We start from the raw sequence: 20768 nt of genomic DNA, 5'->3' as shown, positions 1-20768 counted from the left end.
TGGCTTACTGGTGCTCTTTCATGCCGTCCCTAGGAGGGAGGCGTCACTTGAGTGGGTTGAGTCACTGACGTGACCTTCCTGTCGGTTGGCACCCCCTTTGGGTTGTGCCGTGGCTGAGATCTTTGTGGGCTATACTCGGCCTTGTCTCAGGATGTTAAGTTTGTGATTGAAGATATCCGTCTAGTGGTGTGGGGGCTGTGCTTTGGCAAAGTGGGTGGGTCATATCCTGCCTGTTTGGCCCTGTCTGGGGGTATCATCGGATGGGGCCACAGTGTCTCCTGACCCTTCCTATCTCAGCCTCCTGTATTTATGCTGCAGTAGTTTGTGTCTGGGGGCTAGGGTCAGTCTGTTATATCTGGAGTATTTCTCCTGTCTTATCCTGTGTCCTGTGTGAATTTAAGTGTGCTCTCTCTAATTCTCTCTTTCTTTCTCTCTCTCGGAGGAGGACCTGAGCCCTAGGACCATGCCTCAGGACTACCTAGCAATTAACACTGGAGTGATAGATGTGCAGATGAGGATGTGCAAGTAGAAATACTGATGTGCAAAAGAGCAGAAAAAAACAAACATATGGGGATGAGGTAGGTAGTTGGTTGGATGGGCTATTTACAGATGGGCTGTGTAAGCTGCTCTGACAGCCGATGCTTGAAGTTAGTGAGGGAGGCCATGTTCTGTTATAATCTCCACAAGGGAGAGCCAGAAGAGGACTGGCCACCCCTCATAGCCTGGTACCTCTCTAGGTTTCTTCCTAGGTTTTGGCCTTTCTAGGGAGTTTTTCCTAGCCACCGTGCTTCTACACCTGCATTGCTTGCTGTTTGGGGTTTTAGGCTGGGTTTCTGTACAGCACTTTGATATATCAGCTGATGTAAGAAGGGCTATATAAACACATTTGATTTGATTGTGGAGCTGGAGCCAAGAAAACCCCAATACCACGGGAACCTGAGGAGACTTGATGAGCATAAACTGTATAACTGTATTGACTCACTGTGGTTCCCGGACACACGCAGGTGGATAGGGCTAGTATTGTGGGTAAGCCTGCCTATAGAGCGCCCATCCAGTGCTTTAACATCCAGGTTAGTGGAGACGGGCTGAGTGGGGATGCCTAGCTCAGACACCAGGGTGTCGTCCATGAAACTCTCGTCGACCTAAAGTCAATGAGAACTCAGAGAGATTTAGACTGGTCGCCCCACAGCAGGATGGCATGAAGAGGGTGCAAGTAAGGGGAGAAGAAAAACTATCCGTGTGGTCCACCAGATTCCTTGTACCTACTGATGAGCCTGGTCAATTTAAAGGACAGGTAGACACATAATGACCAGCAGTTCCACAATACAGACAACTCTTGATTTTAAGTCTGCGTAATCTTTCGGCTGGAGACAGACTAGCTCTGCCGAGTTGTATCGGCTTCGATAAAGGCGAGTCGGTAGACTTGAACTCTAGTGAGCTCGGATCCTCTCGGGGACATCCGGAGTTCCAATCAGATCTCCTCTCCCCCCTAAGTTCCCGTAGCCGCGTATCGATCCAGATGGTCAAGGCGATGTGCAAATCAAGATCTGTAGGCAGCTCCCGGGCTTCGAGCTCGTCCTTAACCTCCTCCGATAATCCATGAAGGAATGTGTCGAACAGGGAAATCCGGATTCCTGGCACTCTCAGCAGCCAATGAGCGGAAATCAACCGCATAGCCCGCGAAGCTGGAGTAACTTCCGGGCAGCCTCTCTCCCGGACAACAGAAAATCTAAAACCTTTTTCACCTCAGCCACAAATTCTTCCAGGCTGAGAAACACGGCAGATTGTTGTTCCCACACCGCGGTAGCCCAGGCGAGAGTCCTCCCGGTCTGGAATCCGTCCACAAGACCTTGGAGTAACTCCTTGTGTCTCCCAATGGTGGCTCCTTGGGAGGAGATGGCGTTGCGGACCTGGTCGGAGTGTGCTGGGTCAGTCATGGCCAGTTCGTACTATCAGACCTCAGAATAAGACCCAGATGCAGGCAGTTCGAAGTAACACAATTTTATTACAAAACAGGGGGCAGGCATACAACAGGTCAAGGGCAGGCAGAGGTCAGTAATGCAGAGCAGAGTCCGAAAGGTAAAGAACGTCAGGGCAGGCAGATTCGTCAAAACCGGGAAAACTAGAAAACAGGGACTAGAGAGAAAAACATCAGTACAGGAAAAACGCTGGTAGGCTTGATGAGACATGACGAACTGGCAACTGACAAACAGAAAACACAGGTATAAAGCACAGGGGATAATGGGGGAAATGGGCGACCCCATGGTGGAGACAAGAACAAGACAAAGTATTCATAGCCCTTGACTTATTCCACATTTATTTTTTTCTATATGAATTAAATCTAATTTCTCACCAGTCTACACACAATACCCCATAATAACAAAGTGAAAACATGTTTTAGAAATTGATTGACAACCAATTTCAGGTCTTGCCATAGTTTTTCAAGCAGATTTAAGTCAAAGCTGTAACTCGGCCACTTGGCACCATTCATTGTCTACTTGGTTAGCAACTCTAGTGTGGATTTCACCTTGTGTTTTAGGTTATTGTCCTGCTGAAAGGTGAATTAATCTCCAAATGTCTGGAGGAAAGCAGACTGAACCACGTTTTCCTCTAGGATTTTGCCTTTGCTTAGCTCCGTTCTGTTCCCTTTTTATCCTGAAAAACTCCACAGTCCTTAATGATTACAAGCATGATGCAGCCACCATTCTGCTTGTAAATATGGAGAGTGGTACTCAGTCATGTCTGGTATTAGATTTTCCCAGACATAACACTTTGTATTCAGGACAAAGTTAAAAATGTTTGTAGTAGTACTTTAGTGCAGAGGTCTCCAACAGGTAAAAAGTACAATCAATTTTCACGTGTTCCACTGCGAAATGTCATGAACAAATCTCGCAAGTATCACAAGCACCCAGCTACCACCATGCTTCACTGTAGGGATGGTGCCAGGTTTCCTCCAGACGTGATGCTTGGCATTCAGGTCAAAGAGTTCAAACTTGGTTTCATCAGACCAGAGAATCTTGTTTCCCATGGTCTGAGAGTCATTAGGTGCCTTTTGGCAAACTCCAAGTGGGCTGTCATGTGCATTTTACTGACGAGTGGCTTCCGTCTGGCCACTCTACCATAATGGCCTGATTTCTGGAGTGCTGCAGAGATGGTTGTCCTGCTGGTTGTCCTGCTGGAAACTTCTCCCATCTCCACAGAGGAACTTCTTGTTCACCTTCCTGATCAAGGCCCTTCTCCCCCAATTTCTCAGTTTGGCCTGGTGGCCAGCTCTTGGAAGAGTCTTGTTGGATCAAAACTTATTCCATTTAAGAATGGTGGAGGTCAATATGTTCTTGGGGACCTTCAATGCTGCAGACATTTTTTGTACCCTTCCCCAAATCTGTGCCTCAACACAATGTGCCTCGACACGATCCAGTCTCGGAGCTCTATGGACAATTCCTTCAACCTCATGGCTTGGTTTTTGCTCTGACATGCACTTTCAACTGTGGGACCTTATATAGACCGGTGTGTGCCTTTCCCAATCATGTCCAATCAATTGAATTTACCCCAGGTGGACTCCAATCAATTTGTAGAAACATCTGAAGGATGATCAATGGAAACAGGATGCACCTGACCTCAATTTCATGTCTCATAGCAAAGGGTCTGAATATTTATGTAAATGAAGTATTTCTGTTTTATTTTGAATCAATTTGCTAAAATGTCAGATCTGTTTTTGCTTTATCATTATGGGGTATTGTGTGTAGATTGCTGAGGATTTTTATTTATTTAATCAATTTTAGAATAAGCCTGTAATGTAAAAAATTGTGGAACATGTCAAGGGTCTGAATACTTTCCGAAGGCACTGTATATTGACAGAAAACAAAGTGCTATACTTTCTCTTATAGGGACCCAGGGGAGAGGAGAAGAATATGCCTTTTAAGAAAGCTAGAAGAACATTTATTGCACTTAAGAAGCTCTCATGCCTTGTTGCAAACAGGATGCATGTTTTGGAATATTTTTATTCTGTATTCTGTATTCTTCCTTCTCTGTGGAGTAACTACAATGTTGATCCATCCTCAGTTTTCTACTATCACAGCAAACTCTAAATGTTTTAAAGTCACCATTTCCTCATGGTAAAATCCCTGAGGGGTTTCCTGACTCTCCAGCAATAGTCATTAGACATAGACATTAACTAGCTCTAATTAGAAAATGTCTTAATGATGTTCTTTCTTTCCTCATCCTCTCTCTCTGTCTCTCTCCCTGTGTGTCTCTCTTTCTCTCTCTCTCACACACACACACACACACATACACACACACACACAAACACACACACACACACACACACAGCTCAGTCAAATGTTGGGGAATGACATCAAGTATCAGGTGCGAGAGCCTGTTGGACTGAGGGTCTGGATCCTCATCTCTGCAGTAGCCTTCACAGTCATGGCCTTGATGGTGAGTTGATAGAGTCTGAATGACACACAGTCACAACACACACATACAGGTAACTGCCAAAATAAAGGACACGGCAACAATGTGTCTTAATAGGGCATTGGGCAACTACGAGCTGCCGGAACAGCAACAAAGCGCCTTGTAGAATACATCCCAAGTGTCTGTATCTGTATTGGAGGGATGCAACACCATTCTCCACAAGAATTTCCATAATTTGGTGTTTTGTTGATGGTGGTGAAAATAAGGCTGTGTGGCGGTCATGAAATGTTGTCAGCCGGTAACCAGCCGGTAACTGTCATGCAAATAATTGCCGGTCTCATGGTTATTGACAGTAAATTACACATAGCATACAAGCCACTGATGTTGACCTTTGGAACATCAACATTGAAAAATCAATTTAATATAGCCTCCACCAGGGGTAGGCAACCCTATTCCTGGAGTGCCACAGATACTGCAAGATTTTGTTCCAACTAGGCACCACACCTGATCAACTGAGCTAATTGATCAATTCAGTGATTGCCTGGTTAAATCAAAATCATGAACTGGCTGTGGCACTCTCGGACCAGGGTTAACTACACCATCAAAATAAATCTAAAGAAAAATTATAATATGATAATATTGCCTATTTCAGAACAACAGAATAGCATATGAAATACTTCCTGTGGCATTATTTTATATTATTTAAAAGTAACAAGAATAGAATTGAACATAGCTGAATAAAATGGAAAGGATATTTTCCCCAAACAATTTCTGAGCTAGTGTGCACTATTCTGTGTTGAGCAGTTAATTAACAAAGTGATCATTTGAAACCGGTCCTCCTATATGCTTATTTTAGAGTTATGTATGCTGCTTTAGTTGTGATAAAAAAAACACTTATGTTGAATGTTTTGATTTATAATGCATTCTAAGGCTGCATGATGTGACTAATGATGATTTGAAAAAAGTAGTGTGAAAAGCATGCACTCCGCTCTGGTTTTTGAGCACTTCCTCAGTCTCTTATTCATACCTTTAACTAGGCTGTGTAGGCTATGGGCTCTCCATCCCTGTTCCAGGGGTCCTAGGCATATAGGCTACACTTAGATTTATTTGGCCACTTTAGTTGTGATACAAACCTTATCAAAACATACAGTATAGGCCTATGGGCTAGGCTACATCTTTACATATAGTTTGGACACTCCTACTCATTCAAGGGTTTTTCTTTATTTGTACTATTTTCATTGTAGAATACTAGTGAAAACATCAACACTATGAAAGAACACACGTGGAATCATGTAGTAACCAAAAAAGTGTTAAACAACTCAAAATATATTTTACATTTGAGATTCTTCAAAGTAGCCACCATTTGCCTTGATGACAGCTTTGCACACTCTTGGCATTCTCTCAACCAGCTTCATGAGGAATGCTTTTCCAACAGTCTTGAAGGAGTTCCCACATCAGATGCACCACTCCATCACTCTCCTTCGTAGTAAAATAGCCCTTACACAGCTGGGAGTTGCGTTTTGGGTCATTGTCCTGTTGAAAAACTAATTATAGTCCCACTAAGTGCAAACCAGATTGGATGGCGTGTCGCTGCAGAATGCTGTGGTAGCTATGCTGGTAAATTGTGCCTTGAATTCTAAATAAATCAGACACAAGCAAAGCACCCCCACACCATAACACCTCCTCCTCCATGCTTCACAGTGGGAACCACACATGCGGAGATCATCTGTTCAAATACTCTGCATCTCACAAAGACACAGCGATTGGAACCAAAAATCTCAAACTTGGACTCATCTGACCAAAGGACAGATTTCATGTTTCTTGGCCCAAGCAAGTATCTTCTTATTGGTGTCCTTTAGTAGTGGTTTCTTTGCAGCAATTGACCATGAAGGCCTGATTCACACAGTCTCCTCTGAACAGTTGATGTTGATATGTCTCTTACTTGAACTCTGTGAATAATTTGTTTGGGCTACAATCTGAGGTGCAGTCAACTCTAATGAACTTATCCTTTGTAGCAGAGATAACTCTGGGTCTTCCTTTCCTGTGGTGGTCCTCATGAGAGCCAGTTTCATTATAGCACTCGATGGTTTTTGCGACTGCAGTTGAAGAAACTTTCAAAGTTCTTGAATTTTTCCAGATTGACTGACCTTCATGTCTTAAAGTAATGATGGACTGTCGTTTCTCTTTGCTTATTTGAGCTGTTCTTGACATAATATGGACTTGGTCTTTTACCAAATAGGGCTATCTTCGGTATACCACCCCTACCTTGTCACAACACAACTGATTGGCTCAAATGCATTAAGATTGAAAGAAATTCCACAAATTAACTTTAACAAGGCACACCTGTGTAATTGAAATGCATTCCAGGTGACTACTTCATGAACCATTGAGAGAATGGCAAAGCTGTCATCAAGGCAAAGGGTGGCTACTTTGAAGAATCTCAAATATAAAATATATTTTGATATGTTTTAACACTGTTTTGGTTACTACATGATTTCATATGTGTTATTTCTTAATTTTTATGTCTTCATAATTATCTGCTGTTAATCTACAATGTAGAAATTAGTAAAATAAAGAAAAACCCTTGAATGAGTAGGTGTGTCCAAACTTTTGACTGGTACTGTATGTGAAACTAGTTGATTTAGAATGGGCCAATATCATGCACCTGTCGGAACAGGGGCTGGGAAGAAAAGATGTCATCCATAATGCACTTGAATAATTAATGGAGGATGCTTTTACCGCAATTAATTTTTATGCCAGCCAGGTAGACTACCTCGGTTGTAAAGCAAAGAAATGTGCTTAATATTAGGAAATTTGAGAAGTAAACATAGTATGCCTAGCCTATAGAAAGCTGATGGGATCCTTGTCTTTTTAAGAGGTCATTAAAACTCTGTTTTCTCACCCAATGTCATATCATAGCCAATAGAAATGTTGTGCCACATGGGCTCATAGGAACACTTATTTCATTCCATGCATCAACCAGCTATGAGGAGCTGGCTCTCGCTGCTCAAAAGATGATCCTATTCTGCGTAAACTGAATGCCAGGGCTCTCATGAAGTGTTTGATTTGATTTTCGATCGCATTTGCATTGATTAGAAGGACAATAGAGCGCTGAGTACCAGGCCATTAGCAAGTTTGGTAGGCTACAAATGACCATCAGCGACATCAAAGCGTAGTTTTGGAGAAGCCTAGTTACTGTGACTCAAGTGTCATGTGGAATTTGACTGCGGTCATGACTCGTGACTGCCGGTGTGGCGGTAATACGGTCACCGTAACAGCCTTAGGAGGAAAGCACTGTCTCAGGCACCACTCCAGAATCTCACATAAGTGTTCAATTGGGTTGAGATCTGATGAAGTACACACACACACACACACACACACACACACACACACACACACTCCCTTTAAACCCACTATGCTCCTTTGAGACCCATTTTTCAAAGTCATTGAGATTTCTTCTTCTAGCCATGGTAGAAAATAATGGGCAGCAGGGTATCTTTATACATGACCCTAAGCATGATGGGATGTTAATTGCTTAATTACCTCGAGAACCACACCTGTGTGGAAGCATCTGCTTTCAATATACTTTCTACCCCTCATTTACTCAAGTATTTCCTTTATTGTGGCATTTACCTGGAGTAAACATGATCCAGACCTCTGTAACCACTCCTCACCTGAAGTGTTTCATTCTCTGGCTTGACAGTAGGGTTATCTTTCACCGTTTAGAACTTTCACGAGTGGTTTAGAACTGTACCAAAATATTTCACTAGGAGTTAAGGAAGCAGTCTGTCCACTCTCTCAGTCTCCCCTCTCTTTAGTGAACAGTCCCATACAGTTAGTCTTCACTACACTATCTCGATGGGACATCTGGGAGGAACAGCTCATCCTTTGTCTGCCTCTAAATTTACTGTGTAGCTGAATGACCTTAGACCCTGTTACTATGTCTGTGAATGGTTTTACTGTGGGGGTACAGGAAGCCACATTGTTTAATGGTAAATTAAGTTATTCTCTGTCTAATGCTCTATTTGAGGAGCAACTGCCTGGTGATTTTGTCACAAACAGACCTAGCTTTCTTGGAGCAGTAGTTACAACCGCTGCCCGTGGTTGATCAAGCTATGCTCTGGGACCTCAAACTATCCCCCGAAGTATTGTTACAATGGTGCATGTTGTGATTAAGATGATGAGTGTGCTGTGTTGTGCTCCCTCTGCAGGCCCTGGTGTTGCCCAAGCAGATGTATGACATAGTGTTTGAAGAGGAGATCAACAACACCAGTGTCTCCATCAGACTCTATGGGGGAGCACTGCTCAGTGAGTGCACACAAATTCTGGATGTACAGTTGAAGTTGGAAGTTTACATACACCTTAGCCAAATACATTTAAACTCAGTTTTTACAATTCCTGACATTCAATCCGAGTAAGACTTCCCTGTCTTAGGTCAGTTCGGATCACCACTTTATTTTAAGAATGTGAAATGTCAGAATAATAGTAGAGAGAATGATTTATTTCAGCTTTTATTTCTTTCATCACATTCCCAGTGGGTCAGAAGTTTACATACACTCAATTATTATTTGGTAGCATTGCCTTTAAATTGTTTACGTTGGGTCAAACGTTTCGGGTAGCCTTCTACAAGCTTCCCACAATAAGTTGGGTGAATTTTGGCTCATTCCTCCTGACAGAGCTGGTGTAACTGAGTCTGGTTTGTAGGCCTCTTTGCTCGCACACACTTTTTCAGTTCTGCCCACACATGTTATATAGGATTGAGGTCAGGGCTTTGTGATGGCCACTCCAATACCTTGACTTTGTTGTCCGTAAGCCATTTTGCCACAATTTTGGAAGTATGGTTGGGGTCATTGTTCATTTGGAAGATGCAATTGCGACCAAGCTTTAACTTCCTGACTGATGTCTTGAGATGTTTCTTCAATATATCCACATAACTTTCCTTCCTCATGATGCCATCTATTTTGTGAAGTTCACCAGTCCCTCCTGCAGCAAAGCACCCCCACAACATGATGCTGCCCATGCTTCACGGTTGGGATGGTGTTCTTCGGCTTGCAAGCGTCCCCCTTTTTCCTCCAAAGGTCATTATGGCCAAACAGTTATATTTTTGTTTCATCAGACCAGAGGACATTTCTCCAAAAATGTACGATCTTTGTCCCCATGTGCAGTTGCAAACCGTAGTCTAGCTTTTTTATGGCGGTTTTGGAGCAGTGGCTTCTTCCTTGCTGAGCGGACTTTCAGGTTATGACGATATAGATAATTTTGTACCTGTTTCCTCCAGCATCTTCACAAGGTCCTTTGCTGTTGTTCTGGGATTGATTTGCACTTTTTGTTCCAAAGTACGTTCATCTCTAGGAGACAGAACGCATCTTCTTCATGAGCAGTAGGACGCCTGTCTGGTCCTATAGTGTTTATACTTGCGTACTATTGTTTGTACAGATGAACGTGGTACCGTCAGGCATTTGGAAATTGCTCCCAAGGATGAACCAGACTTGTGGACGTGTACAATTTCTTTTCTGAGGTCTTGGCTGATTTATTTTGATTTTCCCATGATGTCAAGCAAAGAGGCACTGAGTTTGAAGGTTGTCAGTTCGCCTATGATGTCAATAAGCCTATCAGAAGCTTCTAAAGCTGTGACATCATTTTCTGGAATTTTAAAGGCACAGTCCACATAATGTATGTACACTTCTGATCCACTGGAATTGTGATACAGTAAATGATAATTGAAATCATCTGTCTGTAAACAATTGTTAAAAAAATTACTTGTCATGCACAAAGTAGATGTCCTAACCTACTTGCCAAAACTATAGTTTGTTAACACGAAATTTGTGGAGTGGTTGAAAAATGGGATTTAATGACTTCAGACTTCAACTGGACACACCTACTCATTCATAGGTTTTTCTTTATTTTTACTACTTTCTATATTGTAGATGAGTAGCGAAGACATCAGAACTATGAAATAACACATATGGAATCATGTAGTAACCAAAAAAGTCTTGAACAAATCTAAATATATTTTATAGTTGAGATTCTTCAAAGTAGCCACCCATTGCCTTGATGACAGCTTTGCACACTTTTGGCATTCTCTTAACCAGCTTCATGAGGTAGTCACTTGGAATGCATTTCAATGAAACAGGTGTGCCTTGTTAAAAGTTAATTTGTGTAATTTCTTTCATTCTTAATGAGTTTGAGCCAATCAGTTGTGTTGTGACAAGGTAGGGGTGGTATACAAAAGATAGCCCTATTTGGTAAAAGGCAACGTTCATATTATGGCAAGAACAGCTCAAATAAGCTAAGACAAACTAAAGTCCATCCTTACTTTAAGACATGAAGGTCAGTCAATCTGGAAATTTTCAAGAACTTTTAAAGTTTTTTCAAGTGCAGTCGCAAAAACCATCAAGCGCTCTGACGAAACTGGCTCTCATGAGGACCGCCACAAGAAAGGAAGACCCAGAGTTACCTCTGCTGCAGAGGATACGTTCATTAGAGTTAACTGCACCTCAGATTGCAACCCAAATAAATGCTTCAGAGTTAAAGTAAGACGCATCTCAACATCAACTGTTCAGAGGAGACTGTGTGAATTAGGCCTTCATGGTCGAATTGCTGCTAAGAAACCACTACTAAAGGACACCAATAAGAAGAAGAGACTTGCTTGTGCCAAGAAACACACGCAATGGATATTAGTCAGATGGAAATCTGCCCTTTGGCCTGTTGAGTCCATATTTTTTATTTTTGGTTCCAACCGCTGTGAAGCATGGAGGAGGAGGTGTGGGGGTGCTTTGCTGGTGATACTGTCAGTATTTTATTCAGAATTCAAGGCACACTTAACCAGTTTGGCTACCACAGCATTCTGCAGTGATATACCATCCCATCCATTTTTTAACAGGACAATGACCCAAGGGCTATTTGACCAAGAAGGATAATTCCATATTTCTTCTAAAACTCAAGTTGACAAATGTTATCGACAAAATGATTGGCACTCCAAATCTAGTACTCCTTTGCACATCCTTTCGTTGCACATCCTTTGGCCAAGATAACTACAGACAAACTCTTCTTGTAGCCATCAATGAGCTTGCTGCATCATTCTACTGGCATTCTTTTCCACTTTTCAGCAGCAAACTGAGGGGTACCCTCCAACTGATGTTTTCAGCAGTCCCTATAGATTTTGGATGTAATTCAGATCTGTGCTCTTCACTGGCCACTCCAGAACTGTCCAGCATCTCTTATTGAACCATTGTTGGGTGCTTTTTGATGTATGTTTGGTGGTCATTGTCTTGCTGGAAGACCCACAACCATCAATGGAGACCCAGTTTTTGGACAAAGGTCACTGGTTCGAATTCCCAAGCCGACACGGTGAAAAATCAGTCTGTGAACTTGAGCAAGGCATTTTACCCTAATTTGTTCCAGGGGAACCATACTACTATGGCTGACCCTGTACAACAACACATTTCACTATCCAGTGTATGTGACAATACAACATATATACACTGAGTGTACAAAACATTAAGAAAACATTCCTAATATTAAGTTGCACCCCTGTTTTTGCCCTCAGGACAGCCTCAATTTGTCAGGGCATGAACTCTACAAGGTGTCAAGCGTTCCACAGGGATGCTGGCCCGTGATGACTCCAATGCTCCAATGTTGGTTGGAAGTCCTTTGGGTGGTGGACCATTCTTGATGCACACGGGAAACTGTTGAGCGTGAAAAACCCAGCAGCGTTGCAGTTCTTTAGACAAACCGATGTGCATGGCACTTACTACCGTGCACCGTTCAAAGGCACTTAAATCTTTTGTCGTGCCAATTCACCCTCTGAATGGCACACATACATAATCCATGTCTCAATTGTCTGAAGGCTTAAAAATTATTTTTTAACCTGTCTCCTCCCCTTCATCTCCACGGATTGCAGTTAATTTAACAAGTGACTTCAATATGGGATAATAGCTTTCACCTGGATTCACCTGATCAGTCTTTCATGGAGAGATCAGGTGGTCATAATGTTTTGTACATTCAGTGCATTCGGACAATACTCAGACCCCTTCCCTTTTTACACATTTGGTTACTTTACAGCCTTATTCTAAAATTGGTTAAATAAATAAAACATCTCATCAATCTACAGACAACGCCCCATAATGACAAAGCAAAAACAGGTTTCTAGAAATGCTGCAAATGTATTTAAAAATAAATATCAGAAATAACGTATTTACACAAGTATTCAGCCCCTTTGCTATGAGACTCGAAATTGAGCTCAGGTGTATCCTGTTTCCATTGATCATACTTGATGTTTCTACAACTTGATTGGAGTCCATCTGTGGTAAATTCAATTTATTGGCAGGATTGGGCAGGGTTGGGCAGGTTACTTTCTAATTGTAATCCGTTACAGTTATTAGTTACCTGTTCCAAATTGTAATCGGTAACGTAACTTTTGGATTACCCAAACTCAGTAACATAATCTGATTACATTTCGTTACTTTTAGATTACTTTCCCTTTAAGAGGCATTAGAAGAAGACAATAAATAATAAAATAAAATCAATGTTAAAGTTTACATAGCTGGCCATATATGGATGTTAAACTTTACTTTATGGATTGGTTATGAGGCTTCTTCTAACCCATCACTTTCTACTACATATAATAATATTAAATTATATATTTACATTAAAAACCAAAGTGTGTCATTCCAGTCATTCCAATAAATGTTATACCCCTTAATCTTCAAGAATAGGACTTGGAAATATGGAAGTATAGATTAGAAAAATTGTTTTACCTGAGCATGACCCCAAAACTAAGGACTTATGAGCCAGCCCTACTCTGTTGTTTATTATTTTGTTCTCATGGAGGACTGATTGGGCTCATTGATTTGAGTTAACTTCACTACACTCTTTTCACCTCCGGATGAAAAGCGTGCCCAAAGTAAACTGCCTGCTACTCATGCCCAGAAGCTAGGATATGCATATATTTGGATAGACAACACTCTAAAGTTTCCAAAACTGTTAAAATAATGTCTGTGAGTATAACATAACTGATTTGGCAGGCGAAAACCTGAGAAAAATCCATCCAGTAAGTGGGATTTCTTTTATGTTTGTAGTGTTCTATTGAGTGCCATTACAGTATCCATTGACTTAGGACTCAAATTGCACTTCCTATGGCTTCCACTAGATGTCAACAGTCTTTAGAAATTGTTTCAGGTTTGTATTCTGAAAAATGAGAGAGTAAGAACCACTCTGAATGAGTGGACCCTACAATGTCCCAGAGCTTTTTCATGCGCATGACCGAGAGCGCGCCTTTCTTGTTTAACTTTTATATTGACGACGTTATTGTCCAGTTGAAATATTATCGATTATTTAGGTTAAAAACAACCTGAGGATTGATTATAAACATCGTTTGACCTGTTTCTACGAACTTTACGGATACTATTTGGATTTTTCGTCTGACTGTTGTGACTGCGTTTGAGCCTGTATATTACAGAACAAAACTGTTAAAAGTTTTTGGATATAAAGAGGGACTTTATCGAACAAAATGAACATTTACTGAGTAAACGGGTGTCTTGTGAGTGCAACCATATGAAGATCATCAAAGGTAAGTGATTAATTCTATCGCTATTTCTGACTTGTGTAACTCCTCTACTTGGCTGGTAACTGTTGGTAATGATTTGTCTGCTGGGAGCTGTTCTCAGATAATCACATGTTATCCTTTCGCCGTAAAGCCTTTTTGAAATCTGACATTGTGGTTGGATTAACAAGAAGTTAATCTTTAAACCGATGTATAACAGTTTATGTTTTATTAATTCTTATAATAGGTATTTCTGTTTTTGAATTTGGCCCTCTGCAATTTCACTGCATGTTGGCCAGGTGGGACGCTAACATCCCACGTACCCTAGTGAGGTTACAAAATAAATGCTGTGCTCATGGAATGGCCATCCATGATATAAATGGCCATCCATGATATCAACATTATTGTTTTAACCATGTTTTGAGGCTATACAGCGTTTGTTTACATTTACAATGTTCACAAACATTGGAGAAAAACAAGCTTATATTTTGGGATCTCGTGGAGTGTGACAATTGAACTAAGCTCACAGATCACTGCACCTGTACATAGCCCATCTGTAAATAGTCCATCCAACTACCTCATCCCCAAACGGTTATTTATTTTATTTATTTAGATCCTTTTCACACCAGTATCTCTACTTGCACACTTATCTTCTGCACATCTATCACTCCAGTATTTAATTGCTATATTGTAATTATTTCATCACTATGGCCTATTTATTGCCTTACCTCCCTCATCCTACCTCATTTGCACACACTATATATATACTTTTTCTTTTGTATTACTGACTGTATGGTTGTTTATTCCAAGTGTAACACTGTGTTGTTGGTGTTGCACTGCTTTGCTTTATCTTGGCCGGGTCGCAGTTGTAAATGAGAACTTGTTTTCCACTACCCTACCTGGTTAAATAAAGGTTCAATAAATAAATAGATGAGGCATTTATAAGTTATATTTTTTCAAGAATCAATATATATATATATATATATATATATATATATATATATATATATATATATATATATATATATATATATATATATATATATATATATATATACAGTGGCTTGCGAAAGTATTCGGCCCCCTTGAACTTTGCGAACTTTTGCCACATTTCAGGCTTCAAACATAAAGATATAAAACTGTATTTTTTTGTGAAGAATCAACAACAAGTGGGACACAATCATGAAGTGGAACGACATTTATTGGATATTTCAAACTTTTTTTACGAATCAAAAACTGAAAAATTGGGCGTGCAAAATTATTCAGCCCCTTTACTTTCAGTGCAGCAAACTCTCTCCAGAAGTTCAGTGAGGATCTCTGAATGATCCAATGTTGACCTAAATGACTAATGATGATAAATACAATCCACCTGTGTATAATCAAGTCTCCGTATAAATGCACCTGCACTGTGATAGACTCAGAGGTCCGTTAAAAGCGCAGAGAGCATCATGAAGAACAAGGAACACACCAGGCAGGTTCGAGATACTGTTGTGAAGAAGTTTAAAGCCGGATTTGGATACAAAAAGATTTCCCAAGCTTTAAACATCCCAAGGAGCACTGTGCAAGCGATAATATTGAAATGGAAGGAGTATCAGACCACCTCAAATCTACCAAGACCTGGCCGTCCCTCTAAACTTTCAGGAGAAGACTGATCAGAGATGCAGCCAAGAGGCCCATGATCACTCTGGATGAACTGCAGAGATCTACAGCTGAGGTGTAGGACAACAATCAGTCGTATATTGCACAAATCTGGCCTTTATGGAAGAGTGGCAAGAAGAAAGCCATTTCTTAAAGATATCCATAAAAAGTGTTGTTTAAAGTTTGCCACAAGCCACCTGGGAGACACACCAAACATGTGGAAGAAGGTGCTTTGGTCAGATGAAACCAAAATTGAACTTTTTGGCAACAATGCAAAACGTTATGTTTGGCGTAAAAGCAACACAGCTCATCACCCTGAACACACCATCCCTACTGTCAAACATGGTGGTGGCAGCATCATGGTTTGGGCATGCTTTTCTTCAGCAGGGACAGGGAAGATGGTTAAAATTGATGGGAAGATGGATGGAGCCAAATACAGGACCATTCTGGAAGAAAACCTGATGGAGTCTGCAAAAGACCTGAGACTGGGACGGAGATTTGTCTTCCAACAAGACAATGATCCAAAACATAAAGCAAAATCTACAATGAAATGGTTCAAAAATAAACATATCCAGGTGTTAGAATGGCCAAGTGAAAGTCCAGACCTGAATCCAATCGAGAATCTGTGGAAAGAACTGAAAACTGCTGTTCACAAATGCTCTCCATCCAACCTCACTGAGCTCGAGCTGTTTTGCAAGGAGGAATGGGAAAAAATTTCAGTCTCTCGATGTGCAAAACTGATAGACTTATACCACAGAAAACAATATGAAAGTACACATTTACTTGTAGAAATCAAAAATTGTATTTATATAAGCTAATTCATATACCTTTTCATATTTTGGTTGCTAGAGACGCAACCCAGTCATTAATTAGATTAGTCTTTATGTTCCATTCTTATCCCTCGCTTGCTAGCTAGCCTGCTAGCTATGGCTAACACAGTCACTACCTCTGCAGTCAGAATAACAGCAAAGTAGCAAAGTTTCTATTGACATTTATTAGGATACATCCATAACAATAAGCTGATAATGCCAGATTTTGTCTGGCATAGCTACAAAAGTTTGCCTTCTCGTCAGAACACTCGACACTGTTCATTACAAGGGATCACATTGCATATCAAACACTAGGCTAGAAGCTACCTAAATAGTTTGTTGCTAACAAAACTGCCAATATGACAAGCAAATAAAAAAAATATCAGTTGCTGAAAACAGCTAATCAAACTAGAAACATGGGAGTATTTAACAGCATAGCGCCACTTGCGTCATGATTGCAACAGTAGGGACCAGAGAAATTGATGTTCTTCATTCCCCTCTTTAGGTCATCTAATGCTTCAAAACAATATTTCTCTGAAAAAAAAAGAATAACTATGCTAGCAAGCTAGCTACGTTTTTTCCTCGTTGGACCTGCGTTTACAATGTACCCAATTTCGGTTTGTGTGGTTGTTGGTCTAGCTTTCTGTAACTTCAGCAAGTCCAGTCTGCATGTGTCGGTGCTTATTGCGTCATGATTGCAAGGGGTCCCGATACCTTTTCCAACTGTCCTGATAGAAAATATATAATTGTCCCGTTATCTCAATTTTTTTGAAATTCAGTGGCATTGTGTGGCTTGAAGAGGATAAGGTGATGAGCAGAGGGAAAAAGGGATGGTGAGGGCATGAAGAGGGAGAGATTGAGGAGGATAAGGTGATTTGTAAATCACCAGGGTGTGGGGGGAGGAGAAGAAGGAGAAAAATTAAGAGCGAGAGAAAAGGAAGAGGGAAATAGAGAAGAACGGAATAGATTAAGCAGGAAGTTAGGGTGATTTTACACACCACAGAAGAGAGAGAGGGAAAGAGTGAGAGGAGGGGAGGAGAGGGAGATGGAACAGATGGATCATGGCATGCAGGAAGGATATACATACATACTTCTAGCTCCATCACTCCACGGTCACACCATCCTCATCCCTCCATCCCTCCCACAGTCACCCCTCAGCTCAGCACCCCACCTTCTCCCACTTTCCCCCTTCCCATGTGGATGTGTGGGTGGATGAAAGGGCTGGGATATACTGCTAGCTTCCTCATCACAACCACCCTCCTCCTCGCTATCACTCATCTCAATGTCCACCTCCACTCACCCTCCCTCCCTCGTCCTAGCATGTGGGGTGTGTGGGCAGACGAGAGTAATTAGAGATGGAAAATCAACCTGGAAATATGTCCAAGACTTTGTCTGTACACATCCTTATTTGTCTGTACTTGCATGCTTGATTCTGAGCCAGTAGGCCTAATAATAACATTGGCATAAGTTTTACTGCGTTTCAGGAAGACCTCATTATCTAAATTTTGGGTGATCTTTAAAAAAAAAATGTGAGCCCCAAAATTAGGTATTTATTATACTGTAGATAGCTTGCCAAGGGTTTTTGGAGTGTGCAATTTTCTCATTCACTGAACACTGCAGCTTATACAGCTGTATTTAGATTTTGAATAGGAATGCCTACATACCATTGGCCCCTCTCCCATGGCCTCTCTAACCACTAACCTCTAACTTGTGATTCATGGCATTTCCTCCCTCAGGTCTATCCCTCATCTTGTGGAATGGGGTGTACACATGAGATCATCATTCAATATGTTAACTCTAACCCTGAGCTCTAACTGACCCCTTCAGGTCTGTCCCTCATCATGTGGAATGGTGTCTATACACAAGAGAAGATCATCATCCAGTGGACTCTGCTCAGTGAAGCATGCTACTTTGCCATCCAGTTTTTAGGTAAGTGCTTAAGATTATAAAACCTTTCCTATTTCTACCGATTCATATATTTGACTTTATGGCCGAATACTCTTTCCAATGCTGATTGAAAATAGTTTGATAGGTTTTCATGCATTGTTTTCATCTATCTAGACTTTTTGTTGATATCAAGGACCTTGCTCCTGCTGTGCAATGCACTATCTTCAGACTGTGTATGAGTTAACACTGTCCTCTAGTGGTCGAGACACAGTAGCACAGTTTGGAGTCTCATTGAGCTGCACATGTTGAAGAGTCACTCTTCAGTTTCATTAAATGTGAAAGGGGTATTTCCTGCTGACTGAGTGTCATACATTATCAATCAATCAATGTTTTTTATTTTTTATTCTTAGTTATAATTGTTGTCTCAATTCTGTCATTTCAGTGACGTCAGTCACTCTAGTGGAGATAGGCTCGTTGCCCAACGCTGCAATCTTCCTCCTCCTCAGCCGAGTAATCTTCCTCCTGGTCACTCTGCTCTACTACTACTACCTGGGCAGAGGACGACCCAAGAAGATCTGATGGCGAGGGGAACTTTGCTTCCAGATGTGGGCTCAGAGGGAGGTGGGGTGTATTGAGAGAGGCAGGTAGCCTAGTGGTTAGAGCGTTGGGCCAGTAAATGTTGCTAGATCGAATCCCCGAGCTGACAAGGTAAAACTCTGTCGTTCTGCCCCTGAACAAGGCAGTTAACCCACTGTTCCTAGGCCATCATTATAAATAAGAAATTGTTCTTAACTGACTTGCCTTTAAAATTAAGGTTATATTTTTAAAAATGTAATGAGTTGAAAGTAGAAATGTAATGTCCAGTGGTGGGAAAAGTACCACATTTACATACTTGAGTAAAAGTAAAGACACAATAGAAAATGCCTCAAGTGAAAGTCACACAGTAAAATACTACTTGAGTAAGTCTAAAAGTAGCTGGTTTTAAATGTACTTAAGTACAGTGGTGGAACAAGTACTCAATTGAGTAAAAGTAAATTCTATATATCAAATGACTTATAATAAGCAAACCAGATGGGACAATGTTCTTGTTTTTTTTTTTGTAATTTACGAAAGGACGGGCAGACTCCAACACTCAGGTCGTGTCTACACTTGACACTTACATGCGACTTGTGCTATTAGAATAAGAAGATCGTATTGAAAAGACTGGTCTGATTGTGTTCATTCTGGCTGAATGCGTTGCGTGCGGATTTCTCCTCAGTCTCGACACAATCAGGCTACTGAAGGCGCATATCGTGGGTGACGTGATCAGCACTCCTCACACAAGTGTCCAGAAAACGTGTGTTTTGGGACCGAGGCACCGTTTCATTATAACGTTGGAGGAAATACGTTCCTAGCGAGTGAGGATAGTGTTTGCTGGCCTCATAAATGCTAGCCAGTTAGCTAATATTTAGAAAAACTGTTTTTGCTTGGCTAGAGTTATGCTAACCCGTTTGCAATCCCTTTAGAGTAGCTTGCTGGCTAGTTACATAGGTTAGCTACCGTAGTTAGCTATTGCCATCAGTTGTGGTGTTATTGTCGTATTTGGCCTATTCCACCGTTTGTAGAATGCATACTGGCATGTGAATATAGTGCGGGGAAAGGGAATCCGGAGACACTGTGGACACAGTCGACACATATACATATACATTTTTCACATTTTGTTACGTTACAGCCTTATTCTAAAATGGACAAAAAAATAATCCTAATCAAATCTACATACAAAACCCCAAACACATTTTAGAAATATTTGCATATGTATCAAAAAAAAGTTTCATATTACATTTAGATAAGTATTCAGACCCTTTAGTACTTTGTTGAAGCACCTTTGGCAGCAATTATAGCCTTGAGTCTTCTTGGGTATGACGCTACAAGCTTGGCAAACCTGTATTTGGGCAGTGTCTCCCATTCTTCTCTGCAGATCCCCCAAGCTCTGTCAGGTTGGATGGGGAGCATCGCTGCACAGCTATGTTCAGGTCATTCCAGAGATATTTGATCAGGTTCTAGTCTGGGCTCTGGCTGAGCCACTCAAGGACATTCAGAGACTTGTCCCGAAGCCACTCCTGCGTTGTCTTGGCTATGTGCTTAGGGTTGTTGTCCTGTTAGGTGAACCTTCGACCCAGTCTGAGGACCTGAGCACTCTGGAGCAGGTTTTCATCAAGGATCTCTCTATACTTTGCTCCGTTCATCTTTCTCTTGATCCTGACTTGTCTCCCAGTCCCTGCCGCTGAAAAACATCCCCACAGCATGATGCTGCCACCATGCTTCACCATAGGGATGGTGCAAGGTTTCATCCAGATGTGACGCTTGGTATTCAGGCCAAGGAGTTCAGTCTTGGTTTCATAAGACCAGATAATCTTGTTTCTCATGTTCTGAGAGAGTCTTTAGGTGCCTTTTGGCAAACTCCAAACAGGCTGTCATGTGCCTTTTACTGGGTAGTG

At 41.3% G+C, this 20768-nt stretch overlaps 1 protein-coding gene across 1 annotated transcript; it reads left to right on the top strand.

Annotated features, from left to right (window-relative positions):
• The first annotated feature begins 2718 nt into the window (after window positions 1-2718).
• LOC112232481 (tumor protein p53-inducible protein 11-like) lies at window positions 2719-20186 on the top strand. The gene is made up of 5 exons (XM_024399510.2): window positions 2719-2728; window positions 4283-4437; window positions 8625-8721; window positions 18232-18333; window positions 18734-20186. The coding sequence occupies exons 1-5, from the start codon at window positions 2719-2721 to the stop codon at window positions 18868-18870; spliced, it is 501 nt and encodes a 166-aa protein (XP_024255278.2). The 3' UTR covers window positions 18871-20186.
• Window positions 20187-20768: the final 582 nt, after the last annotated feature.

The sequence above is a fragment of the Oncorhynchus tshawytscha genome, linkage group LG06 (genome assembly GCF_018296145.1).
Source record: "Oncorhynchus tshawytscha isolate Ot180627B linkage group LG06, Otsh_v2.0, whole genome shotgun sequence".
NCBI lineage: Eukaryota > Metazoa > Chordata > Actinopteri > Salmoniformes > Salmonidae > Oncorhynchus > Oncorhynchus tshawytscha.
Note: the sequence above shows the minus strand (reverse complement) of the source record. Positions and strands in the feature narration are given on the sequence as shown.